Source organism: Alosa pseudoharengus, unplaced genomic scaffold (assembly GCF_046254945.1).
Source record: "Alosa pseudoharengus isolate Yale_2024_CS ecotype anadromous, Long Island Sound unplaced genomic scaffold, YU_APseudo_1.1 YU_APseudo_1.1_scf_8, whole genome shotgun sequence".
Taxonomy (NCBI): Eukaryota; Metazoa; Chordata; class Actinopteri; order Clupeiformes; family Clupeidae; genus Alosa; species Alosa pseudoharengus.
The window spans coordinates 20,878,915-20,900,448 of NW_027468870.1; the positions used below are offsets into that span (position 1 = coordinate 20,878,915).

Genomic DNA, 21,534 nt, shown 5'->3' on the forward strand with positions numbered 1-21,534 from the left:
GAGTGGACCTATAAATCTGGACTATTCGGAGATATTCTATAAAGAGGAATGCTCTCAAATCACCTACTTTGTATACTCCTATTTATGACATGTTAAAGGAGAATAATCTTTTAATGACAAAGGGAGTCAAATCAAGTCAAGTCATATTTATTTATATAGCACACTTAAACGCAATGTAATTGACCCAAGGTGCTCAGAAATAAAATAATAATAATCTAGGCCTAGAGAAAGATGTACAGTTAAGTTAAAGATGCCAGTTAATATAATGCAGAAAAGAAATAGAAAGATTTTTAAAAAATCAAACAAGGGGAGAAATTAATGGACATTATAGGCCAAAGAAAATAGATGGGTCTTTAAATTTGATTTAAAACTACTGATGGTGGGACAGGACTTAATTTCTATAGGGAGATTATTCCAGAGTCTGAGGCTTTGCAAATAACCAAATACAGGGCTGCCAATAATAGTGGTATACGAGTTTTGTTAAAAATATTTATTTATATATGACAATAAATTGGCTTTACTTCACTTGAATTTGTCCTCATTTTTTCATAAAATGCCCAAAGATTTTTTGGTAACACTTTACTTGGCAGTATCGACATAAGAGTGACATGACACTGTCATGAACATATGACAATGTCATGACACATGAACCCTAACCCTAAACCCTTGTTATAACAAAAAACAAATGTCACTTAATAACAGAAGCGCTATGTCATAAACGTTTATGACTTGTTTATGACACATTCATGACAGTGTCATGTCACTTTTATGTCCATACTGTCAAGTAAAGTGTAACCGATTTTTTTAATACCTTTGTTTACTCATCCTTACCAGGGGTGCCAAAAAATGTGAAGGGTGCAAAGCAGTGTGCAACCATAATGATAGATGTATACTTGTGCAATGCAAATATACGTTCATTTAGGTATCAATTAATACTTTGTCCATTGTTGCAGACATGTCTTAGTCAGGGAGTACACACAAATTTGTGATCTTGTAGAGGATATGATGAGTGTGGCTTGGGCTTTAGGACACAAATTTTTGTGCAATATGTGAACATTTGGTCAAATGTACATGTATACATAGGCAAATTTTTTTACATTTTGAATGAAATGGTGCATCAAACAGTAGAGTTGCGGTTTACAAAGAGTTACATGAGTAGGGGATGGAGAGAGGTTAAGAAATGTGTTTTTTTTCCGGATACACTCAGATCCGTGCAGTGGTCATACTATGTAGCCTACTGCTATGCTATACATCTACACATAAACAAATAATTTTCAAGATACAAAATGTATCTTTTTGAATACTTTTTCTTAAGTATTTACATGTTATGCACATATTTTTAAAAACTAACCTTGAGATGTTATGGTGCACCATGTAAGTAAAAGGAACATGATTGTATTTTTCATAGCTTTTCTTTGGGATTCAATTTTCTGCAATGCAATACAAGAAAGGATATCAAACATCAACTAGAAAACGCAATTCCAGGGAATTACCAGTGCATGAAAATGCAAAACATATGGTGTGAAATATATTGTTAAAACAGATTATGTGCTAATTGGCAACCAACATGATGAGGTTTAATATAGTTGGAATGACTGAACTAGGTAGATGAGGTTTAATATAGTTGGAATGACTGGACAGTTAAATATGTGGACAGTTTAAATGGTTAAATTATTTGCTAGGTAGATGAGGTTTAATATAGTTGGAATGACTGAACTAGGTAGATGATGTTTAAATGGTTAAATTATTTGCGAGGTAGATGAGATTAATATAGTTGGAATGACTGAACTAGGTAGATGAGGTTTAATATAGTTGGAATGACTGAACAGTTAAATAGGTGGATAGTTTAAAAGGTTAAATTATTTGCTAGGTAGATGAGGTTTAATATACTGTAGTTGGAATGATTGAACAGTTAAATAGGTGGATAGTTTAAATGGTTAAATTATTATTTGCGAGGTAGATTAGATTTAATATAGTTGGAATGACTGAACTAGGTAGATGAGGTTTAATATAGTTGGAATGACTGAAGAGTTAAATAGGTGGATAGTTTAAAAGGTTAAATTATTTGCTAGGTAGATGAGGTTTAATATAGTTGGAATGACTGAACTAGGTAGATGAGGTTTAATATTGTTGGAATGACTGAACAGTTAAATAGGTGGATATATTAAAAGGTTTAATTATTTGCTAGGTAGATGAGGTTTAATATAGTTGGAATTAGGGATCGACCGATATGGATTTTTTAGTGCCGATACCGATACCGATTTTTTTCCATCAGCCTAAGCCGATGACCGATACAGGCTGCCGATTTTCTTGAGCCGATATTTGGAGCCGATACTGCTTTTATTTTGCTCCCTCAATTTACATCATACAAATGACACATAATTACACAAATGATAACAAATGTTATAAGTCTCAATTTAAAAAAGGAACATTGAACTTATGGATGGGTGCACTGAATATGGTTAACTGTGCAAAATGCTTTCATCAACATCTTACAACACAGCCTTGATGACGCATTGCTTGCTGACATACTATAAGACATAATTCAGGTCATCACAAAATGTCCTTTGTCAACACATTTAAATAATTTAAGAAAACAATAAGCCTGAAAATTAGCTATTGAAATAAAGTGCTTGATTTGTAATTTAAGACTGAATGGTTTAAATTTTTCTATGTCTATATTTTTCTAAAAAAAGCTGCCAGATGTCAACCACAGAACATAAATCAGCAGAGGAAAATAACGTGGTGTCAAATGTTTCTGTTCTAAACGGCATCAACGTCAAAAGGTAGCCTATATAAACATATCTCTCAGTTTTAAAATCTCTCCTTCAGGTAGCGCAGCACTCTCATATCGCTGTGATGCGTGTGTCCCACTGAGTGAGACAGACAGACGCACACACAAACTTCTGTTTGGTAGCTGACGAACCACCATTGAACTGGATTGATAATGATAACGTTAGCAAACGGCTCTAAACAAGTAAGGCATACACGGTATGTCTGGTACATGATAAACGTTAACACGAATTAATATTCAACTACATATAACACGTCTCTCATTATTAAAGCTCTGATATCACTGCGATGGCAACTCCGCCCGCTCGAAGGAAGAGGGGGAGGGAGACGCACACACCACACGCGTCCAAAACTCAGCCAGGTGGTCGCTGAATAAAACTCCCACAAATACCACGGAACAACGTCGGCATTACTTAATCATATGATTGACCAGTGTTGTAACAGCTACCGCTACCCCATGCAAACGGATAGCCTACAACTTAGTGCAGCTTCCTAAATACAATGGCAAGCAGTCTTATAGAAGAGGGGCATTCAGGGAGGGAGACACACACACACCACACGCGTCCAACACTCAGCCAGGTGGTCGCTGAATAAAACTCCCACAAATACCACGGAACAACGTTGGCATTAATCATATGATCAGTGTTTGTAACAGCTAGCTACCGCATGCATATGGATAGCCTAGCCTACAACTTAGCTATTTGCAGCTACCTAAATACAATGGCAAGCAGTTTTATAAACGAGGCATTAGCATTAAATAAAGTAGGCTACCTATATCATTCGCATTTTCCACTTGGACCCACAAACTTGCTTCCACCTTCAAAGTGTATGGCAATATTTAAGCTAAGTCAAACAGTTAAAAGATGCTTTGAAAGTTTAAAGTTTACTGTTGTCTTGAAGAGCAGGCTTTCAGCTCTGTTCGTGGGGGAGGGGCAGTCTGCACGTGAATTGCAGAGTCTCCAGCAACACAGAGCTGCCTGTGGACGCCTGTATGTAAATAATGCGGGGAAAAAAACTATCGGCGAACGCAGGCGCTTATCGCCAATGCCGATACATGTAAAAAACGCAAATATCGGCCCGATATATCGGCCGGCCGATATATCGGTCGATCCCTAGTTGGAATGACTGAACAGTTAAATAGGTGGATAGTTTAAACGGTTAAATTATTTGCTAGGTAGATGAGGTTTAATATAGTTGGAATGACTGAACTAGGTAGATGAGGTTTAATATAGTTGGAATGACTGAACAGTTAAATAGGTGGATATATTAAAAGGTTTAATTATTTGCTAGGTAGATGAGGTTTAATATAGTTGGAATAACTGGACAGTTAAATAGGTGGATAATTTAAATGGTTAAATTATTTACTAGGTAGATAAGGTTTAATGTAGTTGGAATGACTGAACTAGGTAGATGATGTTTAATATTGTTGGAATGACTGCACTAGGTAGATGAGGTTTAATATAGTTGGAATGACTGAACAGTTAAATAGGTGGATAGTTTAAAAGGTTAAATTATTTGCTAGGTAGATCATGTTTAATATAGTTGGAATGACTGAACTAGGTAGATGAGGTTTAATATAGTTGGAATGACTGAACAGTTAAATAGGTGGATGGTTTAAAAGGTTAAATTATTTGCTAGGTAGATGAGGTTGAATATAGTTGGAATGACTGAAGGTAGATGAGGTTTAATATAGTTGGAATGACTGAACAGTTAAATAGGTGAAGAGCTTAAAAGGTTAAATTATTTGCTAGGTAGATGAGGTTTAATATAGTTGGAATGACTGAACAGTTAAATGGGTGGATAGTTTAAATGGTTAAATTATTTAATAGGGAATTATTGTAGCAAGGACTTTTATTTTGAAACAGTTGTGGACAGAGAAAACAGTTGAACAGCATGTGTAGTCTTAATAGAATGAGACTGTATCAAAGATTGTTAAGCCTGAGAAACTGACAGTTGATGCAGGTGACCTGGCCACCTGGCATAAGATTCTAATTGCTATGATGTCATAAAGGCCAATGTTAAGTTTATGGGGAAATGTTCAATAGTTTTTAATTAATAGTTTAAAACGTATAAAAGTTACAAAGATGAAATGTACAAAGCACCCATTTCCTAAGTAAGACCTACGTAACATAGTTTGAATGAAGTTTCTATGTTAAACGGTTGAAGCTGCATTAACTGCGTTAGAATATAATAAGAAGAAGATGACTAAGAAGAACAGTACAGTGCATTTTCATGCACTGTAATAAATAAAACATGTTTTTCACATACTGTACATTTCATGAAGGTGATTGATAGAAAGGGAAAAGTCAAAAAACAAGATAGGCTTTTGTAGGTAGTAGTAACAATTTTTCCATATGGCAAAGTGCCTCAATTCTATGCTTACCTCTGTAGTACTCACAAAAAGAATTGACAGCAACTGCAGTTATGTGAAACTACTAGGCTACTTACCAGCCTTTATAGTGTGTAGATGTCCTTGAAAGCCATGTCTGTTAAAGTCTAACCCTAAAGCAAATGAGCTCAGCTGAGTAAATAAGCCTAAAAATATTTACAGAACAAACTTAAAGTAGATTGAACTGGATTGGACAGATGTACGCTACTAAATAATGACAAATTCTAATAAAGAAGTATATGTGAGATGTAGGCTATTTCAATGCCATTGTTACATTACAAAATGTTTGTGGGAATCTTTATTATTTACTTTTTTTTTTTTAAATTGAGCTTGTATAGCCTAATTGGCAGCACAACTGCACGGGGACGATGTAACATGAAAAAACAATCAGTTATGCCAACATTTTGGTTTGTTTGTTTTGTGACTTTTCATCTGCAGGAAAACCATCTTCACATTATTAAGTTTAAATTCCAGTAGGTTATCAGTAGGCCTACACCAAGCCACAGTTAATCTAATTAAACTTCCAACTGGGGAGGCAATGTAGGACAGGTGGGCAATGACATAAGCAAAGCAACTGGCAACACACAAACCCAGTGATTTGGTTGGTCAGTCTAACAACTATTTAAAGATGCAGTGTGCAATTGTTCAAAGGAGCTGTTTGCACGTTCTCGTGCCTCAGTCTTAGCTTTGGTGCAACAAGCCTACAGATCCTTCACCTTCCCACGCTCTAACAACATATCTGCATGAGAGCACAATTTTCTTGCCTGCCTGAAAATCTATCACAGGGGAGACACAACAGCATACATTTTATGACCTCCAATAACCCCAAACACGACCTTTCCCCGTATTTTGGCTAGTGTCGCGCGCGTGCACTCGAGCGCGCGCGCCTGTACGGGTGCCTGTTGGTCGTCTCTGCAAATATGGCTGCTTTCAGTAAGTCTATACCGCACAGTTGCTACGAGATCGGACATACATGGAATCCCTCATGTACGTTATCGACACTGCAAGTTACGGCGGGGGCTTTGGAGGTGTCCTTCAAAATTTATGCACCGCTGTATCTGGTGAGTCTTCACACTTCACTGTGCAGTTATGAAATAATGAACCCCATTCCCTAAGGACGCTTAGCAGTGCCGATGCTAGCTTGCTTGCTACTAGATGGAGTAAGTAAGTTAGGAGCATAGCGATAGCTATCGCTAGCGGACCGTCGCAAGGCTATCGTAATTAGCTGTATTGTCGATTTGTTCGAGCGAGGCAAAAGTTGTATTCGAATTTTCTAGCTATGTGTTTGTTTTCCCGTCCTGCAAAGCATTGGTTTTTAGTCGTGGAGTGCAAATTAGAGTTGACTGACAAGTCGTTGTTATCATTACCTTTGCCACCTGACATGTACAGCAAGCTAACTTAGCCGTTTAGTTCACCTCATGAACTTGGGTTAAAGTTCTGTGTCCAAAGTAGGCTTACCTTTACCATAATACTCTGCTTGGTTGCTTGTTAAGAACAATCGAAACATTGGCAACCACACATAGCAGAAGAATTCCTTGAGGTTGTTTTTTGGACAATGAACAAGGTGATAAGTTATCATTGTCTACAGTTTTTGCATTCGTGTTTCAGTTGTGTCACACTTTCATTGTGTCATAGGTCATCATTTAGACATTTACTCTATAGAAGTCGCTTGGCGTCTCCATTGCCAGAAGAAATTCAGGTGTCACTGAGGACCATAACGTTCAGCAATCCCTACTAAATATATTTTTACTCTTTTTTTTTCAGATTGCAGCTATCCTAAGAAGAAGGAAAAAAGACTATTATATCAAGAGATTACTACCTGAGATTCTGCAATCTACTTCTTTCCTTACTGCAAATGGAGGCTTGTACATAGCTTTTTTCTGCATTCTCAGGTAAGGTTAAGTCAGCCATGCATTTGTCTTTTAAATGTGTAAAACTAGTGTTAGCCTGTGTGCATTGCAGAATTCCCATGTGAAAAGACAGCAAAAGTTTGGTACCAAATGCATTATTGTCTGTCACAACATGCAAGTCGAGATAACAAGAATTTGGGTTAAAGAGTAGCTTTTCATCATCTCAGTATTTTTTGAAGTGGTTGAATTCAGTCAGCATATTCCTCTGATCACTGGAAATGGTTTCATTCCTCTAATCCAACGGTTCCCAAACTTTTTTCGTACCACCACCTACATCCTGACTTGGCTCGCGTACGACCACCATCCGACACATAAAAACGTAACACATTCTATTGACGCATTCCAGGCATCATGTTTAATTAGCCGCCCTACATGATAACAAATAACAAAATTAAAATGTGCAACTGGTCAATGAGCTCTCACACTAAAAAAAACAGTGTGGAGAACCACATTATAAAACACAAAGAACAAAGAGAGAACATAGGCTTGAGACCTTTCTGACATTGCCCTTTTCATCTCGCGTACCCCCTAGTGGAAGCTCACATACTGTACCACTGTTTGGGAATCCCTGCTCTAATCTAGCCTGGAAAATTCAGACCCTGATAATCTAGAAAGATTAAAGGTCTGGCCACGAACAATGTAATGGCCCAACTCGAGGGGCGGCACCAAGCAGCATTTGAAAATCTCACTGCACGCAATTGGATAACACTAGACCAATGTTTACTCTGAATGATTCCGGACTTCGACGCAATTGGATAACACTACGATCAATGTTTCCAACGTTGCAGCACTGTCGTCATCAGTTTAGCTCCTCTCTGCCACGCCTATATCAGATACGATTTGATTGGTTCCACGGGATGCCAGGGGAAAAAGTAACGTGCATCATTGCTCGTTGCCGAGTGTCTCGTAGAGACAATTCCATTGTGCCTTTGTGAGAACTCTGGATTTTAAGGGTAGCTCTAATCATTAATGTTAGTTGAATAGACTAGTCATAGATATTAGCCTAACATACATTTTCCACCTGTACATAATATAAATCCCAATGTCAAAAAATCAAATCAATTAAAAAGATCCAGAGAAATGGATTGGATTTTATCACCCACACCCCTTTGTGCGTGTGTGTGTGTGTGTGTGTGTGTGTGAGAGAAAATCCATGTTTTAATAACTCTTGTGTTGTGCAGGAAACTGCTCGGAGGATTCTACTCTTGGTCTGCGGGCTTTGGTGCAGCGCTGCCAGCGTCCTACATCTCCATCCTAATAGAGAGAAAGAGCAGGTGTGTCTCAGTGTGAAGGACAACTGTCCATGTAATGATGATAGTAGGGTTGCACGATGCGCCAGTATTAGAAAGACATGTCGATACCCTGAAATTAAAAATGTTAGTACTGATAGTTTTAAGAATGTTATTTGAATCAGGTTTTAAAGGAACCGTATGTAAGATTGTGGCCAAAACTGGTACTGCAATCACTTTCAAATTACTGTAGAGCGGTGTATCCCCTCCCCCTCCCCCCTGACTGGCAGAGCTGGGTGGCGCACCAGGCCAAAACACAACATGACAACATCAATTGAGGGCTGCAACTTCACTTTTTAAATGACAATATCCTGGCCGGACTACTGTTGTCAGTTATATAAGTATTTTAAATGAACATGATTTCTTAATGTCTAGTGACATATCAGGGCCATTTTATGATTAATTGAAATACATTTCTTATATACGGTTCCTTTAATAAAAGCTGGATTTGTTGTCTTTTGAAAAAAAATTAAGTGGCATTTTCTGTTCAATGCCTATTTTATTACTTCTACTACTGATGTTTTGCCATGATATCATTTCAGTATTGGTATCAAGTTACTTTGGCATGGTATCATATCAGAGTCATCATTTTGGTATCATTACACCACTAATGGATGAGTCGTCTTTATTGTCAATGACCAGACTGACGCGCTTAACACCTTGGTATATTCACAACGGGGTGCTAAATCCTACCGAGCGAAATAAACTTTAAAAATAAAGGATAGCACTCACATTTTTTTTTTTTTTTTTTACTTTTTTAATCGCCCCATGGACGTTTCGGGCAAGACGCCCTTCTTCAGCGTGATTATGGCAATTTCACCTTTGTCACCCGATAGGCATGCTTAAAGTACCTATTCACCCCTTGACCCCCACACGCAGTCTTTATTTTCACAAAGAGATATTTCTGTTCTCAGGTCTCTACCTGTACCATTGCAAAACAATAATGGTCACTACACCACATACTGTATAACATTAATTCACTGCCCCTTCCCAAGTAAACAAACAGATCACGTGCGCAGTCACATAGCGTGCGTGCATGCGTGCGTAATAAACAGGCACGTGCATGTAATACTCTGTGTATTTTTGCACTCCTTCAAAATCTTAATTTGTCACTTTACACGGACTGGTTGAAATGTTTACACAGGAGAGGACTTCTAACAATATACATGGCAAACCTGGTAAGAACCTATTAAACAATGTAAAATTGTTTTTGAAAATGTTGGTATACCACAGGATGTTTGTATATAGTTTATACGTCACACTTTACTTGGATAGTTTGACCACAGACTATCTATAGATGCTCAGATTGTCAACAAACTATTGACAGTCAACAACAGTTTAACATACGGGACTTGAATCTTAACAGATGATCTGTTAAGTTTCTGTGTCCGGACTGTCCAAGTAAATTGTTATCAGTTTATATACCACAGGATGATTCAGTATAACTAGTTTGTTACAATGTTCAGATGTTTGTCGTTTTCAGGCAACAGAGACGGTGTTTCGTATGGCAGTCACTAGAGGGATCGTTAATCCACTCAAGCATGGCGAGGTATGGCAGAATCTCCCAGCCTTCACTGATCGATGATCTAAAGTAGAAGTGTCAAACTCATATTAGGTAGTTGGCCGGATTTGTTGGAATGAGACCTCGTGGGAGGCCGTCATTCTCTTGGTCATTATCAGTTTTCTGCATGGGTATCAGAGTGTTGTTTGATGATCTCACTTAGGAGCAAACAAGTACACATAATGTACTGCTGTCATGTACTGCTCTTTCTCTCTTGAAATGCCTTCCTTCCATGTTAGTTTTTTGTCCCTTCTTCCTTCATGGGGATGGTTTGTAGTGTTGGTTTAATCAATTTATCACGTCATGGAGATATTGCTTATTACACATTGTTGAAGACATTGTAACTGGATTGTTAATTAATTTTCCCTTCCTACCCAAAACATCTGGGGGGCCGTATGAAACCTGATGGCTGGACTGATCCGGCCACCAGGACTTATGTTTGACACCCCTGATCTAAAGAGTGAAAAACTAAATATCCATATTATATGTTTTTTCCCTGCCAATAATACTCTGCTCGGCCCTGGCCGTGGTGCAACTGGCCGGTGCACCTGCACCGTATGCCGGCGACCCGGGTTCGATTCCCGCCCCGTGGTCCTTTCCAGATCCCACCCCGACTCTCTCCCACTCACTTCCTGTCATTCTCCACTATCCTATCACATTAAAGGCATAAAAAGCCCAAAAAATATACTTAAAAAAATACTCTGCTCTTCAAAAAATTAGATATAATTCTGTGTACTGGTATTTTAATGCACATTGAACAATTTGTATTGTAATGACAAGCGTTCGGAGGCTTGACCAGAGGACATTTCGATTTTTGGTAATTGCACATGTAATTTCTCTGTCCTTAATGGCTGGACTACACAGGAGCACTGCTAGAAATGTTTAGCCCCCTGAGTCTGCTTGCAGCACCTTAACGCTGGGTTGTGTTGTCCCCTTCTCTCACAGGTGCTGCTGTTCTGCCTCACTGCATCGCTCTACATGTTTTTCTTTCGGTGAGTGGAACAGTTTACAACCTAAAATGGTCCGCTGTCAAAGGCTTGTAATTAGAACAAGAGACTCTTGATGCTCACCTGGGCGCAGGTATATCCAGATTTTCACGTCTTTCAAATCTGTCCTTACAGGTGCAAAGACGGTCTGAAGGGATTTGCTTTTTCGGCTTTGAAGTAAGTGTGTGTGTGTATAGGTTCATAGGTTTGCATATGTATTGCACTGCATTCTTAATATTTCTGTCCCTGGACATAAGTAAATGGTTAAAGGAATTATCCGGAGTAAAATGCACTTTAGATCAATTTACGGATGATTGGGAGTACATACGTTGAGTTGACATCCAAATCATGTCATTCGGATGTGTTTTGAGAAAGTTCGATTTTACCGTTTTTAGTCAAAACTCGTTAGCCTGGAAGTGACCCGGGCATGTAATTTCGCCGCTACAAAACGCTATTTTTATACCTCTTCTACAGTTCCAAACAACATTACACTTACGTGGTAGTGAGTAGAGGGTCCCTAAAGCCAAACCGAAGTATCCCGAGGTCTTTATGTGGTCGGATAGAGAGTCCAGAATGAATTTCATCAAGCCAGTACCTTTCCGGAAATGAGTGTGGAACACGCTCTGGAAATTCACAATTTCGTCACCGTTTTTTTTTTTTTTTTAGAACATAGTCCAGTTTTTCTTTCGAAATTGAAATGAAGTTGTATGGACTGGACTATGTTTAAAAAAAAAAAAAAAAAAAAAAAAAAACGGCGACGAAATTGTGAATTTCCAGAGCGTGTTATATATAAGTATATATATATACTCTTTTGATCCTGTGAGGGAAATTTGGTCCCTGCATTTATCCCAATCCGTGTATTAGTGAAACACACTCAGCACACAGTGAGGTGAAGCACACACTAGCTGTCAGTCATGCAATTAGCTGCACAAGAAGCATCTACGACCTTTGACCTTTCACCCTGCCGTAGGCCTACTTGTAAATCCGCAGCGAGAACAAAGGCAAAAGCACAGAAACTGCAGAGGCAGTGGCATGATCTTGCTGGGCTTAATTAATACCCATAGTCCATTAGAACTTGAATATGAAAGCACAGTGGTAACAGACTGGCTGATTCCAGTCGTGCATTGTCTGGTGTGTAGATCTAAAGTAAAGGAAATTAAAGAGAGTGGCATTTAGCATTAGGGACTTGCGTCGTTCGGGTATCGAACCCAGTCTGCCTGTGTCTGAGGTGGTGACAGTGCAGTTTCTACAGCGGGGAAAATAAGTATTGAACACGTCAACATTTTTTTCAGTAACTATACTTCCAGTGAGGCTATTCGCATGAAATTTTCACCGGACATTAGTATTAACTTAGGTAATCCACACATATATAAAAATCCAAACATTAATGTCTAAAAGTAGTGTTATGAGTAAAAAAGTGGAATGGCACAGGGAAAAAGTATTGAACACGCTAAGAAAAAGCAGTACACAAAGGCGAGGAATGACAAGGAACAAACTGGAATCTATAAGTAGTTAGAGAAATTGTCCCTCCTTTCTGTGCAAATTGATATAAGATGGGTTAGTACATACTGGTGGGCTATAAAAAGGTTTTTTATTACCAAGGTGTCACACAAGAAACATTTCATGATCGGTAAAGGCAAAGAGCTCTCCCAAGACCTTTGCAACCTTATTGTTGCAAAACATATCAATGGAACTGGTTACAGATGCACTTCAAAACTTCAGAATCATCCAGCAAGCAGTATTGGAGCCATTATCTGCAAGTGGAAGAAACATCACTGCATCATCAACTGGCCATGCACAGGATCTCCTTGCAAGATTTCTGACCAGGAAGTCAGAAGGATAGTCAGAAGAGCCAAGGACCACTCTGAGAAAGCTCCAGAAAGATTTGGAGGCAGCAGGTACAATTGTTACAGAGAAAATCATAGGTAATGCACTCCACCACCATGGCCTTTATGCACGCTCATCCCGCATGACTCTATTGCTGAAGAAAAACATGTCAAAGCTTGTTGAAAGTTTGCTACACAACATTTGAACAATCCTATGAAATACTGAGAGAATGTATTCTGGTCAGGCAAGAGCAAAATTTAACTTTTCAGATGTCATACTACACACCATATTTGGAGGGGAAATGGCACTGTGCATCACCCTAAAAATACCATACCAACAGTGAGGTTTGGAGGTGGTGGCATCATGGTGTGGGCTGTTTTGCATCTCATGGCACTAGCAGACTTCATACAGTTAAAGGAATGATGAATGGAGTCATTTTGTTCTGGGAGAATCTTTACTTCCACCAGGATGATGAGGATGAGACATGGCTAGACCTTCCAGCAGGACAATGATCCAAACCATTCAGCAAAGGAAGCTCTTAATTGGTTTCAGAGGAAGGAAATCAAGGCCCTGACTTCAATTCAATTGAACAGTTTTGGAAGTTAACTAAAGATCAGGATTCACAAGAGGTAATTTTGAGGTATCTGAGGTAATACTAATGTCTGGTGAAAATGTCATGCAAATAGCCTCATTGGAAGTATACTTACTGAAAAAATGTTGACGTGTCCAATACTTATTTTCCCCGCTGTATATGGCGTCTAGTTCTGACATCGTATAGCATCACTGGAGGATAAAATATCCTACCCCACCCCCTGAGAGATGGAATTGTCCTGTGCTGCGTGATCTCTAACGGCTCCCACACACAGCTGCGTGCATCGCGTTGCTGGAGACGCATCCCATTCACTTTAAATGGGCTCACGTGATCCGTTGCCGAACTGAATTGTGGGTCCGTCGCGTCGCGTTTCTCCCGCCGCTTGCGTTGAGGAGTTCAGCTGTTGCTGCACCGACAGACGGCACCGGCCAATCAAGCCAATCTACGGACGGCACCAACCAATCACATTACGGTTTTACTTCAAGTCATTTGCATAGCTACCGTCGGGATCACCCACTGGCATGCGTTGACGGAACGCAGCTGTGTGTGGGAGCCGTAAATCTGTCCTGTCAGTACTGGAAGGAGAACGGACTAGTTGACTTGCAGTCTCACTGGTTTTCTGTCGTGTTTATAATAGGCAAAAGAAGAGAATACATTCCTTCCTGACTGAGAAGGTTATATGAAGGCGCTCTCTACCCTGCACAGATCTTTAACCATCCTCTATTTACTCTAATTCTGTTGTATCGTTGGTGAAAGGAAGTCCAGAAAAACTAAGGGATGATCCACCATGTAGCTTTTTGCAGTTTTTGATGATCCACCATGTAGCATGCAGTTTTTTTTTTTCTAAATTTGTTTTGTGACGTTTCAAGCCATGCGGCTCTTCCTCAGACTTACAAACAAGGCAGCAAAAGGAAGGGAAGCAAGTATGCTCTTACTCACTTTCAGTTTGTTTGCTTGTTTTCTCTCAGGTTTATCGTCGGAAAAGAGGAGATCCCCACTCATTCCTTCTTGGCTGAGCATGCCTACGCTAAGGCCCCAGAGCGGGCTGCAGCTGCAGCAGATGCCCACCAGGGGGTGCCACCTTCCAGAACCTCATCCATTACAGCCTTCACCAAGAGGCTGCTGGACGCTCTGTGAGTGGAGTACTGGGGGGTGGGGGGGTTGTAGAGGGTGCACTCGTCTTGTCATCCCATAGCCTCCCATAGCGGTTGATTTGATTTGATTAATTCTTTCAGTATCTTCAGTAACTTTAAATAACTAACATGTAAGTTAATCATGCATTAGATATGTCATGTGCACAAAAAGTGTGAAATACTTATACTGTTCCATGCATGCATTAATTCACACACACAATAACATGAGCAGGGATGCAGACACGCATGCAGAACACAACAGAAATTACTAAACAGCTGTGCAATATCACTTACTGTAAATGGGGGGCAGCCGTGGCCTACTGGTTAGCGCTTTGGTCTTGTAACCGAAGGGTTGCTGGCAAGGCACCTAACCCCTCACTGCTCCCCGAGCGCCGCTGTTGTTGCAGGCAGCTCACTGCGCCGGGATTAGTGTGTGCTTCACCTCACTGTGTGTTCACTGTGTGCTGAGTGTGTTTCACTAATTCAGGGATTGGGATAAATGCAGAGACCAAATTTCCCTCATGGGATCAAAAGAGTGTATATATACTTACTTATACTTAAATGTCAAAATCAAACAATTCAATATTGCGTTACTTCTAAGTTGACCAGTAGGATATGTACTTTTATGTATATGTATTTTATTTTAAAGTTTTACATAGAACTTTGGATATATTATATTAAAAACACAGTCCCCACAGTCGGAGCTCAATGCAACAGAAGTCAGTACGCCGTCCTATGTTTGTTCATAAGTATCCATGTGTGTACTCCCATATGTAGCGTCATGTGTTTGTGTTGTGTATGTGTGTCCCATCAGGTGTAAACATGGGCCAAGGCATCGGTGCTGCAAGCACTACCATGACAACTGCATATCCTACTGCATCAAAGTAAGACCTCTTCGCGCTGCTTTTCCCTTCATGTGTCTATGTAATGGTACTGTAGCCAGTGGGCACAATGCTGTGCAGTAAGTGAACCTCAATCCACAACACCAGAGATGTGCTAGCGACAGACGCTAGCAACAAACGTCAATCCACAACACCTAAGAGATGTGCTAGCGACAGACGCTAGCAACAAACGTCACTACACATTAGCTTATCTTAGCGTAATTCACTACAAGTGGGTTACACCAGTCAGCCCAGTTAGCTCCCTTTTAGCTATAGCCGAAGTGGTGTGACCCACTTCCAGTGAATTATGCTAAGCTAGGCTACCGATCTAAATAACAGGACCATGCCTGACTACTCAAAGCATATTACATCTCCATGTCTGTGTGTGTATCTCCATGTGTCTCCCTCGTGTGTCTGATCATGGTTGTGTTTGTGTGTCGGTGTCCGGCAGGGCTTCATCCGGATGTTCAGTGTGGGCTACCTCATTCAGTGTTTCCTGAAGGTGCCCTCTGCCTTCCGACAGGCCTTCACCAAACCCTCGCGACTAGTCTCACTTCTCTACAACAAGGAGAACTTTCAACTCGGAGCCTTCCTGGGCTCCTTCGTTAGCATATACAAGGTAAACATGTGTCCCAACCCCCTCTAGCCCCCAGCCATGGCGTTCCACAAACTAGTTACATTTACATTTATTTATTTATTTAGCAGATGCTTTTATCCAAAGCGACTTGTCAATTCTATTACAAGGGCCATTGTCCCTGGAGGAACTCGGGGTTAAGTGCCTTGCTCGAGAGCACAACAGTCAAAGCCGGGTATTGAACCTACAACTATTCAGGCTAGTGCATGCTAGCCCAGCTCCTTAGCCACCAGTGCCCCAAACTAGTTAATGTGTCAGTGGTTTTTATTCCAACTCTAAGAAATATGTGTGGCTACTCCATTCTTTGTAACTTTATAGCAGTCATCTCTCACAGATTACAAAATGTTTACTCAGATCCAATCCAAGCATAGGGGATTGGGTAGATCTCTGTTTGGTCTCTCACCATAGTACGTATCATACTCTAAAGAAGCTGACACCTTCTTCCCTTCACAGCAGGAGATGCAGTGTCATTGTCAATTTATTTATATAGCACTTTTATACACAACGGCAGTTGACCAAAGTGCTGTACAGTGAGACAAACAAAATAAACAAACAAACATCATATCAGGCTTAATACAGAGGTAATTAGTTAACAAAAAACTAAACCAATAAGTAAAAAATGACAAAAAGAAAAAGAAAGAAAACAATTTATTAATAACAATAAACCTGTACTAAAGGTAAATACCACTGCTAATAATAATATAAAATGAAGTAATGTCATATCTATACCGGTATACAGATACAGGCCGCATAGAGGTCCAGCAGTCATAAACTGTTTACCTGTGTCCTGTTGTCAGCTCATTCTTCTCCTCTTGCAACATTTCTGTCTGTATGTTTGTCTGTCTGTCTGTCTCTGTCTAACTGGTTTGCTATCTATCTTTCCATTTCTCTCTCTCTCTCTCTCTCTCTCTCTCTCTCTCTCCTACCTTCCTAGGGCACAAGTTGTTTCTTACGTTGGATAAGAAACCTTGACGATGAGCTCCATGCACTTATTGCCGGTATGCAACACAGGGTCTCCACTCCTCTACATTACATGCATGAGTGACAGTAGGGTTGGCAAAGGATATCCCCAGCACCGTGATTCAGCCGTAGGCACGAGGCATCACCACTGCCTGAGAGGCAACAGTTATACTACCAACTAAATTGAGTTTCATGACAGCAGATTTAGATTTATTCTGTTTATTAAAATGTTTCTATCATACTCCACTCCAAAAAAGAACTGTAGCCAGAGTGTTCAGTATCAAGCATTCCAAGGAACAAATGCCGTCACTGTGCACGTTCATTTGTACTTTTGCCTGTTTTTTCCGTTAAATATTAATTTGTACGTTCCCCCTTCTCAGATTAGTCCCTTTCCTCACTTGTAAAGTGTCAAATGTAACGCAAAAAAAAAGAAATTACCCGTTTTGCTATTCTGACTGGGGTTGTTCCAGGATATTAATGTGATGCCTCTTGTCCAATTAGATTAGATCAGATTCAACTTTATTGTCATTTTGCAGAATACAAGTACAAAGACAATGAAATGCAGTTTACAGAAGTGCAAGAAGTGCAAGATACATGTACAGATATGTGCAGTGTAGTAGCAGTAACATAAGAGTAGTAAGAATAATATAGATATATGCAGTGTATTAACAGTAATATATTATAAGAAATACAAAATGAATATGGATATTCAGTATGAACCGTATAGACAGATATGTACAGCTATGTGCAGTGGTGTAACAGTACCATTGCAAAGTCAATCAGAAATTTGTACAAACAACTTGTATGGCGTTTTTTTTTTATATCCTGTTTGTTTTGTCCTTCCTTACAGGATTCCTGGCTGGTATTTCTATGTTCTTCTACAGGAGCACCACTATCTCAATGTATCTCTTCTCCAAGCTCGTGGAGGTCAGTATGCCTTATTATTAGTATATGTGATATTATGTACATTACCAAGTGGCTGATATATCTTTCTGTAGCAAAAAAAAAAAACGACACAAAAAAAGGCTGTATGTGCTGAAGGACGACTTCTATGAATGTATATCTGAAGGACACATGACATGTTATCTACAACTACGCTATTCAAGAATAATAGGCTAAATACTGTTGAAACAGCTTTTAAGAAATATGCTCTCTAATTACCCTTTAGAAATTCTCTTAAATCCTTATTCTCAAAATCTCCTTAAGGAATCATTTGTACCTTGGATGGATGCAGAAATTTAAAAGGGTTGTAACAGTTCACCCAAGTCATCCTATAAAGGGAACGGCAAAGTGCAACATTGAATAGGAAAGTAACTGCACACTAGTACTTTGTACTCATGTTAAACTAGGGTGAGGATTAAAGTCCAAATTTAATGCTGTCTTGGTTTTATGTACTTGTAAGGACAAAGGTTCTGTGATTTAGTGAATTCATTACACTGTACTTGCTGGTATATGTATAATTATAGTAAGTCTATGGTGTGCTATTCCCATTCCGTTTTATATTTCTGCGCTACCACAACTTGATACAGCTCCGTCTCGATGTTGCTTGGCTTTTTTTTTTTGGTGGAAGAATGATTATCTATGAATAAATTGTTACATTTCTCGTTGCTCTATGCACGACTCCATTTTGGATTAATCTGTACTGGGCTATCAACTTCCTGTTTATGTTAAAACATTGGCAAATATGGCATTTTTCTATGGTTATTGTCTTCAGGACCTTGTCTCATGGTAATGTAGACCGACTTTGTAAAAAAAGTTGTTTGCCACTCCCTCCAGCATATGGGAAAAGGGTTTAAATTAAATGTTATTAACCTTAATCAAGCAACTGATATTACTGAACTGGTTAGATAACTTTAGCTATGTTGTTCAATAAGAAATATACCGCCAAAACAACCACCAGTGGACAAAAAGAGTATTACACGTGTACTGTTAAGACTCGCCATAGAGAATTAATGGGGAAATTACGGAGGTTATAGTTTGACGATGTCGTACTCCCGTGCGGGCCAGATGCTATATGCCACGGACATGTTTTGGGGGGCCACCCAAAATGAGTTGGCGGGCCATTTTCGGCCCGTGGGCCGTAGTTTGGGGACCACTGGTGTACAGTGTAAACAGGAAGTTGATGGCCCAGTAGGAAGGAAATCCAAAATGGAGTCCTGCATAGAGTCCATAAGCCACTTGAGTCCGTAGGTTACAGTGATTTTAGAACAGCTAAGGGGGGTTTTAGGAACTCTGCTTGCACGTCGTGCCTAACAACGCCCTTTAGCTGTTCTAAAATCAGTGTAACCTACAGCCTCTCTGGGCTTATAGTGTGTTCCCTGTCAGCATTGCACATTCACATTAAGTTATAGACTAGCACTTTCAGTATTTAGAATTCAAAACAGCCTCTGACAGTGAGGTGTGTTAACGTCCCGCTGAGTGTTGCTGCGTTCTGTCTCCTGTCCTCCTCAGACTATGTACTTCAAAGGCATCGAGGCTGGCAGGTTCCCCTACTTCTCGCAGGCCGACACCATCATCTACGCCATCTCCACCGCCATCTGCTTCCAGGCTGTGAGTGAAACTCCTCCTCCTCACTACTCACCTTCAGTACTTAACCACCAAGACACTGCTGGAAATGTATATTGTGTTATATGTTTTTGTTTTTTTTTACTTACATTTTGGTAGCCGCTTTTCTGTAAAACCTTGTTTGTGTACATTAGATTATGTCATAAAGCCGTGACTGAAAGCCAGGCAAACTACCTGCGCATTCCCTAAAGCTTGTTCTGGAGCAGCAGTGTTGTTGTATTGTAAGTTGTTTGAGAGTCTACTCCACTGAGCATTTCCCCCTCCGTCCCAGGCTGTGATGGAGGTGCAGAACCTGCGGCCTTCGTACTGGAAGTTTCTACTCCGGCTCACCAAGGGCAGGTGTGTGTGTGTGTGTGTGTGTGTGTGTGTGTGTGTGTGTGTGTGTGTGTGTGTCACTGTTGTGTCTGTGTGTGTGTGTGTGTGTGTCACTGTTGTGTCTGTGTGTGTGTCACTGTTGTGTCTGTGTCTGTGTGTGTGTGTCACTGTTGTGTGTGTGTCTGTGTGTGTGTCACTTCTGTGTCTGTGTGTGTGTCACTTCTGTGTCTGTGTGTGTGTCACTTCTGTGTCATTGTGTGTCTTGTGCGTTACTCTTGTGTTTGTCTGTATGTGTGTTTGTGTGTTAACCTGTTAAGTAGCTGATGATGTTTAAGTTTGGCACTGCTGTTTGGCCTCCTCAGGTTTGCCCATATGAACAGGAGAGCTCTGGACACCTTTGGCACCGGTGCCTCCAGGGACTTCAAGGGCTTCGCCCCCAAGCTGGACCCACGCTACACCGTGGATCCACCAGAACTGCCCGTGCAGCTGGACTGAGCCAGCCAGCCAGCCAGCCAGCCGCGTCCACTTCAGGGAGGCGCAGCTGCTGTGGGCACAGGTCTCCAACTCTGCAGGGCCCTGGACACACCCAGCCTTGGGTGTCTAGATGCCCCACTCACCCCACCCCACCCCACCCTTCCATACCACGTCCCTCCCCTTCTCCGTCAGTGTTAATGTGAAGCTGATGGGTATGGGCGGGCGTACTTGAAGCGATTTAGAGTACTTCAGCGCTACAGTGAAAGTGACTGTGTAATTAACTAGAGATTCTATTGAGCAAAAAAATAATAATGTGTGTATATATACATCTACTTATGTGTATATATTTAGATAGATAGATAGATAGATAGATAGATAGATAGATAGATAGATAGATAGATAGATAGATAAATATACAGCACTTAACAGCAAAAGAAATGCAAAAATGACTAGATCTGTTTTTGCACAAGTTCGTACTACAGTTGATGCTTCATATTTACTAAATACAAGGCTGCACACAAGACGTGGAAAATAAGGAGCTTGTGTCTTGTGTTGTGAAGCCATGCTTCCGCTCAGACAGGTTTGTCTTGTTACAGACCATGGCAGCAGAAAAACAAAAGAAAACATTACGTGGGAACCCCTGGAAATCTCTGCTCAGGGTTGAAGTCAAGAATTAAAAAACAAAAACATTTTTTTGTTATTGAGGCAGCCACACTGTGGTTTTTCCAATGCCACCAGGAGGCAGTGTGGACTACTGGTTCCAAGTCTCAAAAGTGACTGAACAGGCCCTTAGCAGATAAAATGCTGAAAGCAAATTGATTGTCATTATAAAAAAACACATAGTCCTTCTCACTGGTTTGGTGATTTTATGAAGCTGCCATTAAACATTTCAATACTATGGGTTGTATTTTGGATGGTAAACCCGATCTATTAGTCACTACATTGTCTCCACATGGCCCCTGTATATATTTGGTACTGCACCTGAGCTATGTAGCCATAAGGAGAAAATGAATTTCTAGTTTTCTAGTTTTCTATTTCTAGTCATCCTCATTTCAAGTCATGTTTCAACATTTGTGAAATGTTGTTCGGTCTTATGCAATGGTCATCTGAGCATAACTCTGTGGGATGAAACTAATAACTCTGTGGGATGCCCCATTTTGAGTGCCTTGCCACGTATATCTACACATATGAAGCATTTACTGTAGTGGTTGTTTACATTAATGTA

The 21,534-nt window shown here is 40.1% G+C and overlaps 1 protein-coding gene across 1 annotated transcript; it reads left to right on the forward strand.

Moving 5' to 3' along the window:
• The first annotated feature begins 6,085 nt into the window (after positions 1 to 6,085).
• Positions 6,086 to 21,326, forward strand: tmem135 (transmembrane protein 135). Its single transcript, XM_076274077.1, has 15 exons — positions 6,086 to 6,243; positions 6,947 to 7,074; positions 8,274 to 8,366; positions 9,526 to 9,559; positions 9,865 to 9,930; positions 10,888 to 10,934; positions 11,064 to 11,105; positions 14,316 to 14,480; positions 15,295 to 15,364; positions 15,813 to 15,980; positions 16,930 to 16,993; positions 17,806 to 17,882; positions 19,407 to 19,505; positions 19,792 to 19,859; positions 20,198 to 21,326. The coding sequence occupies exons 1-15, from the start codon at positions 6,103 to 6,105 to the stop codon at positions 20,328 to 20,330; spliced, it is 1,395 nt and encodes a 464-aa protein (XP_076130192.1). The 5' UTR covers positions 6,086 to 6,102; the 3' UTR covers positions 20,331 to 21,326.
• The last annotated feature ends 208 nt before the right edge of the window (positions 21,327 to 21,534 follow it).